Source organism: Frieseomelitta varia, unplaced genomic scaffold, assembly GCF_011392965.1.
Source record: "Frieseomelitta varia isolate USP_RPSP 00005682 unplaced genomic scaffold, Fvar_1.2 scaffold_273, whole genome shotgun sequence".
NCBI classification, from domain to species: Eukaryota; Metazoa; Arthropoda; class Insecta; order Hymenoptera; family Apidae; genus Frieseomelitta; species Frieseomelitta varia.
In genome coordinates this window covers 44,878-56,925 of record NW_025110005.1, presented here as the reverse complement: position 1 = coordinate 56,925, position 12,048 = coordinate 44,878, and the positions used below count along the sequence as shown (strand labels likewise).

General features: G+C 40.4%; 2 protein-coding genes across 7 annotated transcripts; one reads left to right on the top strand and one right to left on the bottom strand.

Moving 5' to 3' along the window:
• Window positions 1–400: 400 nt before the first annotated feature.
• On the bottom strand, window positions 401–1,689 carry LOC122528964. The gene is made up of 3 exons (XM_043654646.1): window positions 1,393–1,689; window positions 630–672; window positions 401–499 (listed from the first exon to the last, which is right to left on the bottom strand). The coding sequence occupies exons 1-3, from the start codon at window positions 1,572–1,574 to the stop codon at window positions 401–403; spliced, it is 324 nt and encodes a 107-aa protein (XP_043510581.1). The 5' UTR covers window positions 1,575–1,689.
• A 395-nt stretch (window positions 1,690–2,084) lies between these two features.
• LOC122528960 (MAGUK p55 subfamily member 7) lies at window positions 2,085–11,268 on the top strand. 6 transcript variants are annotated; one of them, XM_043654636.1, is made up of 11 exons: window positions 2,085–2,669; window positions 3,147–3,433; window positions 3,552–3,683; window positions 4,286–4,312; window positions 5,154–5,321; window positions 6,738–6,809; window positions 6,902–7,026; window positions 7,119–7,243; window positions 7,694–7,978; window positions 8,150–8,493; window positions 10,051–11,268. In XM_043654636.1, the coding sequence occupies exons 1-11, from the start codon at window positions 2,627–2,629 to the stop codon at window positions 10,225–10,227; spliced, it is 1,785 nt and encodes a 594-aa protein (XP_043510571.1). In that variant the 5' UTR covers window positions 2,085–2,626; the 3' UTR covers window positions 10,228–11,268. The 6 variants fall into 6 exon arrangements, with proteins under 6 accessions (XP_043510571.1, XP_043510570.1, XP_043510573.1 ...); XM_043654635.1 differs by having other exon boundaries at window positions 7,676–7,978; XM_043654638.1 differs by having other exon boundaries at window positions 2,086–2,669; window positions 7,802–7,978.
• Window positions 11,269–12,048: the final 780 nt, after the last annotated feature.

The window sequence follows — 12,048 nt, the reverse complement described above, 5'->3', positions numbered from 1 at the left end:
CGTATTTCCGTGCCAAAGCGCGTAGATACCTATCTTCGAACACCTTTTCTGCTCGATTCGTCCACTTTCGTTTTAGAACAAATCCAATCTCCCCTGCGAACGCTCGACTCGTTTGTATTTTTATACGAAAATGATTCTCTCCCTGCTGTTTGCGACAACTGCTTCGTCAAAGATGCATCGCATCTGTTTGTCGCGATTTTGTCGATGAAAAGCTAAATTTTCGGCTCTCGATCGCATTTGAACTTTTTTAACTCCACACTTTCTTTGTGGACTAGTAGTCGTTTCGACGTTTCACAGCGAAATTTCCTACGATCCTTTCCTACTTTATTTGCAAACCTACGAGATTCAATCTGGTGACGCAAGTTGTTCTTTTGAAAAAATCGCGTTTCGTGCAACGCGTTTAAAAGAAACTACTACCGCCACCTATTGTCCTGCACGATAATTGCAATTTTAGCGACAGCCGATAATGCAGGTGCCCGCATTTCCCACCGATTATCGTCTGTTCGTTTATCGATAAACAATTGCATTTCCAAACGGACGGATGAAAAATTTGAAAAAAGAAACAAGAAAGAAAAAAAAAAAGAAAGATAATGGGATGAAAAATAAGAACGAAAAGTGGAGAAACTTACCAGAACGATGAATGAAAATAAACGAGGGATACGCGGGAAGTAACTGTAACAAATGAAAAAGCGTAATTCAAATAAAATGTAAATATGCCAACGTGAGTGTGTTTCGATGAATACGACAATCGGTCGATTCTTCTACTGACAATCTCTTTATTATCAATATATTTCCTGTCGATGTATCTATTTCGCGTCGAGACATATACGTACATAACGTAAACAACAACATTACACGGAACTTGTCCTTGCAGATACATTTCGAAGTGACACGAAACTCGTCGACGAAAATTTCCAAATTGTCGAACGCGTTTTCCACGTTTGCACGCTTGTACATCCACGGTCTCCGACGATCGAGAAAACCGAAAACGTATCGACTCGAGAGTTCAAAAACCGACCAGAGAATCGAGGATAAATCGGTCGTCTGTGAAACCTCTCGAAGAGATCGTTGTTTGCGCGGTGTATCGCGCAACCACTTGTGGATCGTCGAGAGACACGAGACACACACGAGAGAGATACATGTGCGAACGTCAGCGAACGGCGGTTTCACTCGCTGTTTCATCCGCTCGACGGACGAACGTTCAGCGTTGGCGAGTATCGTCGACGCGACGGCAAAGCGACGCCTGAGAATGTGACACGAGCCGGACCGTCCCTCGGTAGAGCGGTTCGCCAATTTTTCACCGAGATTTCCACCGAAATCCGTTTTGTCAACGCCATGTCAAATTTTCAGCGGCGTTCAACGCGCGAAGTAAAAGGAAATCAACCATCTTACCGAAACTGTTCAAAGGCGGAACTATCGACCGTTCGCAGGGATCTCTGACAAAAGTCTCGCGAAACGAAAACGACACAGAAACGACAAAATACTCGGTAGCTAGCGGCGAGATGTTTCGTGCGAGCAACTGCATGTATACACAGATGACGGTGCTGCCGCCAGTTTGGTTCGACGCCGACCATCGCAAACACGCTTACGACCGCGCGATTTCAAACCCTCGCGATCGTTACGATCGTTCCTTTATCGGAAATTATCGTCCGACGATCGTCGTTCGTTGTTCAAATCACCTGAAACGATTCTCATCGAAATTTTTAAAACGATGGATCGTTGGAACGTTTCCCTTATTCGTTACAGCTGGGCGACGCTCGTTCCTCCCTGTAACTCTCTCGCGTTGAAAAAAGAAAATAATTCTGGTTGGCTGTGACGAAATGATTGCGATACTTTTTTTTTCTTTTTTTTTTGCGTATGCTATCTTTTCTCTTTCTCGCCTTTCGTCTCCTCTCTCGTCCAACGCAGTACGACGACTGCGTAAACACGAAAATACATTCGAGTGAAAAATAAATGGGAAAGAAGAACGAATGCGATGCGTCGAATGACAATGTGGTATATTTGGAGATAGGAAAGGGGGATGGAAAATCGTAAGCTGGAAGGGCGAGAGAGAGGAACGAACACGCCAGTGTTCTTGGTGGTAGCAGAGGGAAGCAGTGCTGCCTTTAAAGATGGCCTCCGGACGCAGCGCGCCATGTCGCGTCTACGTGAAAAAATGACGGAAAACGCTGGTCGAGTCGCGAACGTTGGCTAAATCGAGCTGCTCGGTGATCGGGGAAACGAACGTCTTGTGACTATCCCGGGGGAAAGATGCTCGGTATCGCTGAGCGTCTGGCCAGAGTTTGAGTGGCGAAAAATTTGAGCGTGGACATGATGCGAGAACGGGTGAGACTGGCGGCGGTGGTAATCATCCTACCCCGTGTCGAGTGACAGTGGCTTACGTAACGGATTATTCTCGCTATGATAACGATACTCCAGCCGCGAATGCGAAACAAGAAACTGTTTTACCGGGTTGTTCGCGGCGCTGTGCACCAATCTACTAGAAATACGCATCGCGGCTGACCTGATTAACAACTCCGTACGTTCCGATATATCGTACCACGCGGCTGTTCGAGTACTACCCTGCTACCTCGCGCTTTCCCAGCACGCTGGAAAAAGATATTACACCGCCGTTGCCCGAGAAACTATGACAGCGGCGCTCGTCATGGAAAACACAAATTGGGATCCTGGTGAGTAGCTGACTACCTGTACTCTTTCTCTCTCTCTCCCTCTTTCTCACCACGACTTGTGTTTTCCTTTCGATCGTTCTCCCCTTTGAGACAGTTTGTACAATTACCAGCAAGAAAAAACTTGGCACTTGCAGTCCGACTTTGCACCGTATTTGGCTGTTCTTCGACTCTTGGAAACGTGATATTTAGAAATGGTGTTTAAAAGCGTACCGCTTTCCTGCCGTTTCTCCTATCACGTACGCGTCTATTTTTACCTGCCAGCAAGTTTTTCGATAAAATGCCCGAGTTGACTCGGCGCTGTTATTAGTTACCAATCGTTGTCCACTTTGGGGAAATTTTCATCTATCGATCGGAGAACGAGGGTCCGGCAAATTCGATACTTTCGACAAGGAGGAGGGGGGGGGGGGGAAAAAACACGAGGCTGTACTTTTCTATTCTTGGCGCTGTACGTTCCTCGTTTCTTCTCTCCTTTTCCAGCGTTATCCAAGCTGCTGAATTCTCTGCAAGAAAACAAGAACGAGATACCAAGCTGCACCGACGAGGAGTTCGGATTTCTCAGCGACTTGTTGCAGTCGAAGGAACTGAACGCACTGGTGAACGTTCACAACAAGATCTTGAACAACGTCAAGGATGACAAATTCTTCCCGGTGCTCTCCAATTCCATGGACATCGACATCGAAGTTCTGGACCTGCTGTCCACGAAGACGCACGTTTCCAAGGACTGTAAGGAACTCTTTCACCTGCTTCAAAAGCCACACATACAGGTAAGCACGTCCGCGACTGCTGAAGCAGCAGTCCATAGTAGATGGATCAGACTATTGTATATTAAAATACATTGTAAAATATAATCAGACGCATGTATATTAAAATATTTCGTTGCAGGGTTTGTTGTGCGCCCACGATGCAGTCGCCCAGAAGGACTACTATCCCCGATTGCCGGAGATCCCTCTGGAGGTCGACGAGGACGAAGAGACCGTCAAGATTGTACAGTTGGTGAAATCGAACGAACCCTTGGTACGTCAGATAGGTCGCACGTGTTTCGTATTTTCTGTTTATTTCAAAGTAAACTTTCCCGCTCAATTAACACGACAAGAAACGGAGGATAGCTTGATAACGTAGTTTACGTTGGTACTCGTACCTCGTATTGGAAAAAAGTTGTATTTTGTCCGTGTATAATTATACAATGACAATATATTGTATATGTTATACAAGCCTCTCTTTCTCCGTCTACGGACACTGTAATATATTTTTTCCATGAATAGTCGCGGAAGTGTATCCTGTAGTTACACGCGAAGAAAAAAGATAGATACCAAAGAAGATACCAAAATATTTACCTGTGTATGCAAGAAAGAAAGAGAGAGAGAGAGAGGGAGAGAAAGAGAGAACAAAAGGAAAAAAGAGAAAGAATGAATAAAAGAAAAAGTAATTTCGTTCGGGAGTAATTAAGACAATTTGCATGGGAGTTGATTTTGATTAATCCCTGTTGTATCGGCTTAGATGCCTCGTGTTCCTGTAACAAGTACCGTAGTATCGAAATACGTATCGCTCGCGCGATATTCAATACAGTTTCTTAAGTAATCACGTGTTTCTTTCTCATCGTCAAACTTGCTTCGAAGTGTGGCGCTGGCGTTGAACCGATCGTGGTAAGTCGACTTCAAGCCGAAACATGTACAGGCCTGTAATATGCGTTCCATGTGTATCTAGCGATACGCAATACGATTTCGTAGCGTTCCATTTTTGTTTCTGTTCCGTTTCGTTTCACATTTATCAGACGTCTAGTCTGGTTGGAGAAATTTTCGTTTCTTTTTGTCACCTTGTCACTTTATTCTTGCCTTTACACCAGGCCTGAAGCAGAGCACGGGTGCAACCCGCTGTAAATATAGAAACCCGCTGTTCGTTTTTATTTTACTTCATTTTATTTTCTTTTATTTTTTCTTTTTTTTTTTTTTCACATACAACTTGTTCATTTTGCTTACGCAAACTTACTTTTTGTACACCGTGCGTCTCAGTTCTTCCCCTCCCCTCACTGATTTGTGTTTTTTTGTTTGTCACTCTTGCTTGTGAATAAAACAACTTCTCTGTTTAACAATTGTATCTTGTGTTATTGTCCCGCATGTCCTTTCGTTTTGAATGCGCGCAGAATTTCTCGAGATAAATGCAGACTGTATCGAGCTACACGAGCTTTTCGAAATTTTTTTTCAACTCTACCAAACGTAGATCGTCGACGATCTTTCATTTCCTTTTCTTTTTTACCACGCGATTTATCTCGAGACATTTAAACGACGCGACGCCGTCCGAGCAAGAGGGACGGCGCTTACGTACATGTATTCATAACGTTAAGCTTCGATCGAATGTGTGTCTATGCCTTCGTGAAAGAATTCTCTTTCTTTTTTATTAATTTTTTTTTAAGAGAAACGAAGGCACGACCTAAACACGCGCACCTCGCAACCGCAATGAAAATATTAGTTTACACGTTGACAATAGGGAGCGACCATAAAAACGTGCGAGGTCACTGGCAAGATCGTGATAGCGCGAATAATGCACGGCGGCGCGGCCGATAGGTCCGGCCTCATTCACGTCGGCGACGAAGTTTGCGAGGTCAACGGCATCAGCGTCGAGGGAAAGACTCCGAACTGCGTTCTCAAAATATTGGTAGGTCGCTGCATCTACTTTATCTCCCGCGACAGATATACGTACCATACCACTTTGCTCATCAATCTGTGCATACACAGGATGACTTTCGTAACGTGACGACGTCAAATAAGTCGTAAAATATTTATTGTACGAAAAGAATGTTCTCAGGTAGAGGGGGGACACTTAGTATTGTATTCAGTTTTATGTTACTTTTTATCAAGGTGTCAAGATTACTTTTAATTTTTTAAATAGAATAGTTGATATTTCTTTACTGAGATTGACTTTTCTAATACAACGTAAAAAAATATTTTTGCTAATATTCGCCTTTTTTTATCAAGCTTTCAAGGTCACCTTCAATTTTCTAAACGGAATAGTTGACATTTCTTCACTGAGATTGACGGTCTTTTCTAATACAACGTAAAAAGATATTTTTGCTAATATTCGCCTTTTTTTTATCAAGGTGTCAAGATTACTATCAATTTTTTAAATAGAATAGTTGATATTCCTTTACTGAGATTGACAGTCTTTTCTAATACAACGTAAAAAGATATTTTTGCTAATATTCGCCTTTTTTTTATCAAGGTGTCAAGATTACTATCAATTTTTTAAATAGAATAGTTGATATTCCTTTACTGAGATTGACAGTCTTTTCTAATACAACGTAAAAAGATATTTTTGCTAATATTCGCCTTTTTTTTATCAAGGTGTCAAGATTACTATCAATTTTTTAAATAGAATAGTTGATATTCCTTTACTGAGATTGACTTTTCTAATACAACGTAAAAAGATATTTTTGCTAATATTCGCCTTTTTTTTATCAAGGTGTCAAGATTACTTTCAATTTTTTAAATAGAATAGTTGATATTTCTTTACTGAGATTGACTTTTCTAATACAACGTAAAAAAATATTTTTGCTAATGTTCGCCTTTTTTTATCAGACTTTCAAGGTCACCTTCAATTTTTTTAAACGGAATAGTTGACATTTCTTCACTGAGATTGACGGTCTTTTCTAATACAACGTAAAAAGATATTTTTCGCTAATATCTCCAGTAAGTGTGTATTTTAGAGCTTATTTGGTGTAATACTTTTTTACGTAGAATTCGACGCTTTATCCAAATTCGGGAAGAAATGTCAACAATTCCATTAAAAAGACTGAAGGTGACCTTCATACCTTGATAAAAGAACAAAATAACATAAAACTGATTACGAACGCAGAAGCCATGCAACTTCCATCTGAATATTTTTTCGTACAACGAACATTCTATGAGTCATTAATATACACACCCTGTATATACATATATATCTACGCATTTAATACATATATGTATACATACCACAGATTCGCCATCAAGATTTATCATCATTCTTATCTTGTATTTACTCGTACCGCACAAAACATTCCTTACGTAAAACATTCCTTGCGTTCTCTTTCAGCAAAATTCCGAGGGTACGATTACTTTTAAGATAGTACCTGCCGATAGCAAGGGGGGGATCCGGGAGAGCAAGGTACGTTTCTTCAAGAATTTCTCATCTCCTCTTTATAATTGTTTGTTTTTCCCTCTTTAATGTCGTTCGTGACAATTTCATTCGCGAATCAGGTGCGAGTTAGGGCGCACTTTTCCTATAAAGCTTCAGAGGACCCGTACATACCCTGCAAGGAGGCTGGATTAGACTTTTCGAAAGGCGATGTTCTCCATATCGTCAGTCAGGATGACGCTTACTGGTAGGATTGGAATTGCGTTTGTCCGTTCGTTCGTAACGATCGCGATACGATGTTCCAATTGAAACACGTGGCATTTCTTCGATTGAAATCAGGTGGCAGGCTAGGCGAGAGGGTGACCGAAACATGAGAGCCGGCTTGATCCCTAGCAGAGCCTTGCAGGAAAGACGGATTATACTCGAGAGACAGCAAAAGGAGAAGACTGACGACGACAATATAAGTAAGTAGCCGAGTTTGTACAGTTTGACGAATGAAAATCGCAACGTCGAACGTGTCGAATCGTCGATCAATGTCAATGAGATGTGGCGAATGGCGTCTCTCTCGTCTCGTTACATGTACATAATTTCCAATCTCGTTCGTCGTGTTGTTTAAAATTCGACTAGAGAGGATAAACGCGTGACGAGCCACCTGTTAACAGTACGTACACGCGTTTCACAGTCGCGCGAACAATGGAGTAGACAGAGAGAGAAAAAAGAAAAAAAGAAAAAATGGTAGGCTGTGAACGCATGAACGTATAAATATACGTACAAAAGTATAGAGCTTGAAGTTAAATAAGGATCGTGGCGGCCAACGCGGAAACAATCCGTCGTGGACTGGTCTCGGTCTTGCTCTTCTTAACGGATGATGGCCTGACGACCTAACCGTCGGTTAGGCTTGTGTTCTGTTCCAGTGCCTTTGCCCGCATTGTGCCCCCGTCCCAGTACCTCTTTACACGCCTCGCCTACAAAGTGCAACTTGCAGGGAGTAAAAACTAAAAAAATCATGTATGACGCTGCAGAGAACGACGATTTCGACCGGGAAGAAATACCGACCTACGAAGAGGTCGCAAAGCTCTATCCGAGACCGGGCCTCTACCGACCGGTGGTTCTGATCGGGCCACCGGGTGTAGGCAGAAACGAGCTCAAGAGGCGGCTCATGGCCACCGATCCCGATAAGTACAAGACACCTGTCCCTTGTAAGTTTCCCGTGCGTTTTTTTTTTTTTCTCTCGTCATTCACACACGTACATACAACAGTCTGTATACCAGTCTCTCCATTTAATTCAGTTAATTCAAACCGAACGAAACAATCACGCCATCGAATCTCAAGTTCTGTTTCTCTGATCGGGTCTCGTCATTTATCTTCAGATACCTCCAGACCACCGAGACCAGGTGAAATCAACGGCAAAGAGTATCACTTTATTACCCGCGAGAAGATGGAAGAGGACATCGAGGCTGGCATGTTCATCGAATACGGCGAGTACAAGGGGAGCCTGTACGGCACCAGTTGCGAGAGCGTCAGCTCGTTGATAAACGCCGGATACGTGTGTCTGTTGAACCCTCACTATCAAGCCCTGAAGATGCTCCGAACTCCGCAGACGAAACCGTACGTGATATACATCAAGCCGCCGAGGTTCGAGATATTGAAAGAAACGAGAAACGACGCCAGAGCGAGGTCGACTTTCGACGAAAACAACTCTCGAGGTTTCACGGTAAGCGTGTCTTGCGTTCGCGCGCGTATTTTCCTTAAGGGGGCAGGACAGTTTGACGCGCCAAAAAATTATGAACACTTTGGAGGGCTAGTAAAAAAAAAAAAGTACATATTTGATTGACGTGAGCTTTTGTGATTTATTTTACACATTATGAACTATAAAAAACAACAGTAAAAGAGAAAAAAAGAGGGCTCTTATTTAACTTTTTAACGACATCCTTTTACACAACTTTTTTTTTACATTGCCTAACGGTGTGCACGATTCCAGCCAAACAGGTTTAGCTGCAACAAAAGGGCAAGAAAAGTTCAAAAGTAAACAATATTCTCGAGGTATTGACGATCCAACATTTTCATTTTTGTGAAAATTATGAAAATAGCAGCTATTTGTTTTTGATGTATCGTATTTGTGCCAAAAATTTCTACGTCTTTTGTTTATATTTTTCGAAATTGTCAAAAATTAAAAAATGCTCGATCGTCGATCCCGATCGAGTAAATGTTATATTAAAGATACGTACCAAGTTTCACGGTAATCGGTTGGTTAGATTCCGAGATATCTTGCACACCGTTTCTAAAAACCTAGTTTCGTGAAAAACGCGTTTAAAGTTTCAGAACGTCACTTTTCATGTGTATCGTTTACTTACTTTTTTTACTAATATATCGAGGCTCACAGTTCTTACAATTCACAACTAAATTGAATCCAAGTCCCCTAATATTCGATTCACCAAAAGTAATATTTGAATCACACGATTTACACTTTGTAATACTGCTTAAAGTTGTAAACAGTGATGCAAATTGTAATGTATCCGCGGATTTATTATTATACTCGAAAATAAGTCGTTTTAAAAGCTAGGATCTTTTGTATCTTATTTATAAGACTTCAAACTACTATTTAAAACAAAAAAAAAGAAGAAAATCGATTTTTTGAAAATTTCAAACTGTCCCCTTAACCACTTGCGCTGGCGACTGATTGCGGACCATAACGAATGACCAAACCGTCTACAATAATTCGTCGCTTTCCTTTTGAACTCATCGATACGATATCACTGGATAGAAATTATTGAGAAGCAATAAATTTATTATTATATGCAATTTTGCCTGGGTTATACTTAAATATACTTCAAAATGAGAAAAATATTGCAATTTGGGGCTGTTTTAAAGTTTAGGACCTTTCGTATCTTATTTCTGAGACTTCAAACTACTATTTAAAACAGAAACAAAAAAAAAAGAAAATCGATTTTTTAAAAATTTCAAACTGTTTTGATCCCTTGACCATTTGCGCTGGCAACTGATTGCGGACCATAACGAGTGACCAAACCGTCTACAATAATTCGTCGCTTTCCTTTTGAACTCGTCGGTACGATGTCACTGGATAGAAATTATTGAGAAGCAATAAATTTATTATTATATGCAATTTGGAGCTGTTTTAAAATCTAGAACCTTTTGTATCTTATTTCTAAGACTTCAAATTACTATACTATTTAAAACAGAAACAAAAAAAAAAAAAATCGATTTTTTTGAAAATTTCAAGTTGTCCTAACCCCGTAACTCTCGCTTTCAGGACGAAGAGTTTCACGAAATTCTGCACAGCGCTGCAAGAATCGAATTCCTCTACACTCATCTGTTCGACGAGGTGATCGTGAATGCCGACCTCTCCATGGCGTTCGAGCAACTGGTGAACGCTGTTCATCGAGTCGAGTCGGAACCGCTTTGGGTACCCGCCTCGTGGGTTCAATAAACTTTCAAGTTTATCAAGATCGGAACGTTCCGCGGGGAAAGGAAACGTTGCGAGTTGAACGTAGCTACGTACATATTTCCACCACCTTATGATCGCCGGATCGCTTTCCTCCAAATTTCTCAAGCTATGTTTCTTTAGCAAAGCGCGATCCTTTCTCCTTTGGCACACTCCCCTATAGCACTTGAAATTGACGCGTACTATCCGAGGAATAACGTCGACGATGCCTTTCCGCTCCTAGATATTTATGTATTTTATACACGTCGCTATTTTCTGGACTCGACTCATCTTCCTCTCTCTCTCTCTCTCTCTCTTTTCAACATCAATCTTCAAATTATACGTGTGTATAGATGTAAATGTCGGCCGGTAACGCGCAACTGTAAAGGGGATGGTATCAGGAGACAAGCCGTCGATTGTATTTTTGCAGCGATCTCGTTTCTAACCTCATATCGTATACGATGCTTGTTTTTTCTAACGTCGATCGTCGAGTGTATCATCGATGCGTCATTTTTTCAAATTTTTACTGCCACGAATTCGCGGCATCTCGCGACAATGGAGAAAGCGTTGCTGTCCCGCCGGAGGATGTTTCGAATTTGTATGAAAAGAAGTGGAACGGGTGGATGGACCGGGTGTTAAAGTTATTTAAAAAGTGATTTTGGGATCAACGATTATAACGTGACGAGTCGAAGGATTCCTTCTCCGAAGAATTTTGCGACGTGTCGGAAAAGAAAAAAACAGGAGAAAGAAAAACTTTTGAAGCGTTCAGCAATCGTTTACCGCCACTCATGACCTTTGATCCCAATTGTTGTTGATTGTTGCCAAATAATGTATCGTATCTAGAACACGACGAGAGAATCACCTCACCGATTATTGTATTTTCCACCTGATCAGCATTGCCATGATATCGCTATTTTTTTCATGATTATTAAAGGGCTGCCAGCATGAGGAAGATTTATGCACGCTACGCTCTACTGGCGTTGCATCAAATAGCTCATCCTCGATGTAAACTCTGTATGTTATCGAAATATAGCATTACACTTTCAAGATGTCGTCACTTGGTCCTTTGCCCGATATCTCTCGCACGGAAGCCATTCTGCACGCTGACGTAACGAAGAGCTTCACGGAAGGACTTTACGGTTTTGCGTACGTGCGACGAATTTGTCGAGTCAAAGCCAGTACTCTGAGGTAACGAACTCTTTGCTATTTGTCCGATGCAGATAGACGAAGTACGATCTACGCAACGATCGAGATTCACAATCTTCGTTGCATTTTATTCGCGAGTAAAACCGCAAATTATTTTATTTTATTTTTACTTTTATTATTATTTTATATTATTTTTATTTTTCCTACGCGTTTATAATTTTCTATATTAATAAAATTTAACATAATATTTTATATTTATTTTACTTCGTACTTTTTAATATAATATTTAATAATATTTTCTATAACTGCATGCAATTCGTTGCATTTTATTTGCGAGTGAAACAAATTATTTTATTTTATTTTTACTTTTATTATTATTTTATATTATTTTTATTTTTCCTACGCGTTTATAATTTTCTATATTAATAAAATTTAACATAATATTTTATATTTATTTTACTTCGTACTTTTTAATATAATATTTAATAATATTTTCTATAACTGCATGCAATTCGTTGCATTTTATTTGCGAGTAAAACCACCAAATTATTTTATTTTATTTTTATTTTTATTATTATTTTATTATTTTATATTATTTTTCCTACGTGTTTATAATTTTCTACATTAATAAAATTTAACATAATATTTTATATTTATTTTACTTCGTACTTTTTAATATAA

Excerpts from the sequence above, each read along its gene's own strand:
- LOC122528964 (XM_043654646.1), bottom strand. The coding sequence starts at position 1,574 with ATGGTCGGCGTCGAACCAAACTGGCGGCAGCACCGTCATCTGTGTATA. Across the intron at positions 673-1,392 it reads TCCGCCTTTGAACAGTTTCG|TTACTTCCCGCGTATCCCTC; the intron begins GTAAGATGGTTG and ends CATTTGTTACAG. Across the intron at positions 500-629 it reads TATTTTCATTCATCGTTCTG|ACGATAATCGGTGGGAAATG; the intron begins GTAAGTTTCTCC and ends ATAAACGAACAG.
- LOC122528960 (XM_043654635.1), top strand. The coding sequence starts at position 2,627 with ATGACAGCGGCGCTCGTCATGGAAAACACAAATTGGGATCCTG. Across the intron at positions 3,684-4,285 it reads TGAAATCGAACGAACCCTTG|TGTGGCGCTGGCGTTGAACC; the intron begins GTACGTCAGATA and ends CTTGCTTCGAAG. Across the intron at positions 7,979-8,149 it reads GTACAAGACACCTGTCCCTT|ATACCTCCAGACCACCGAGA; the intron begins GTAAGTTTCCCG and ends ATTTATCTTCAG.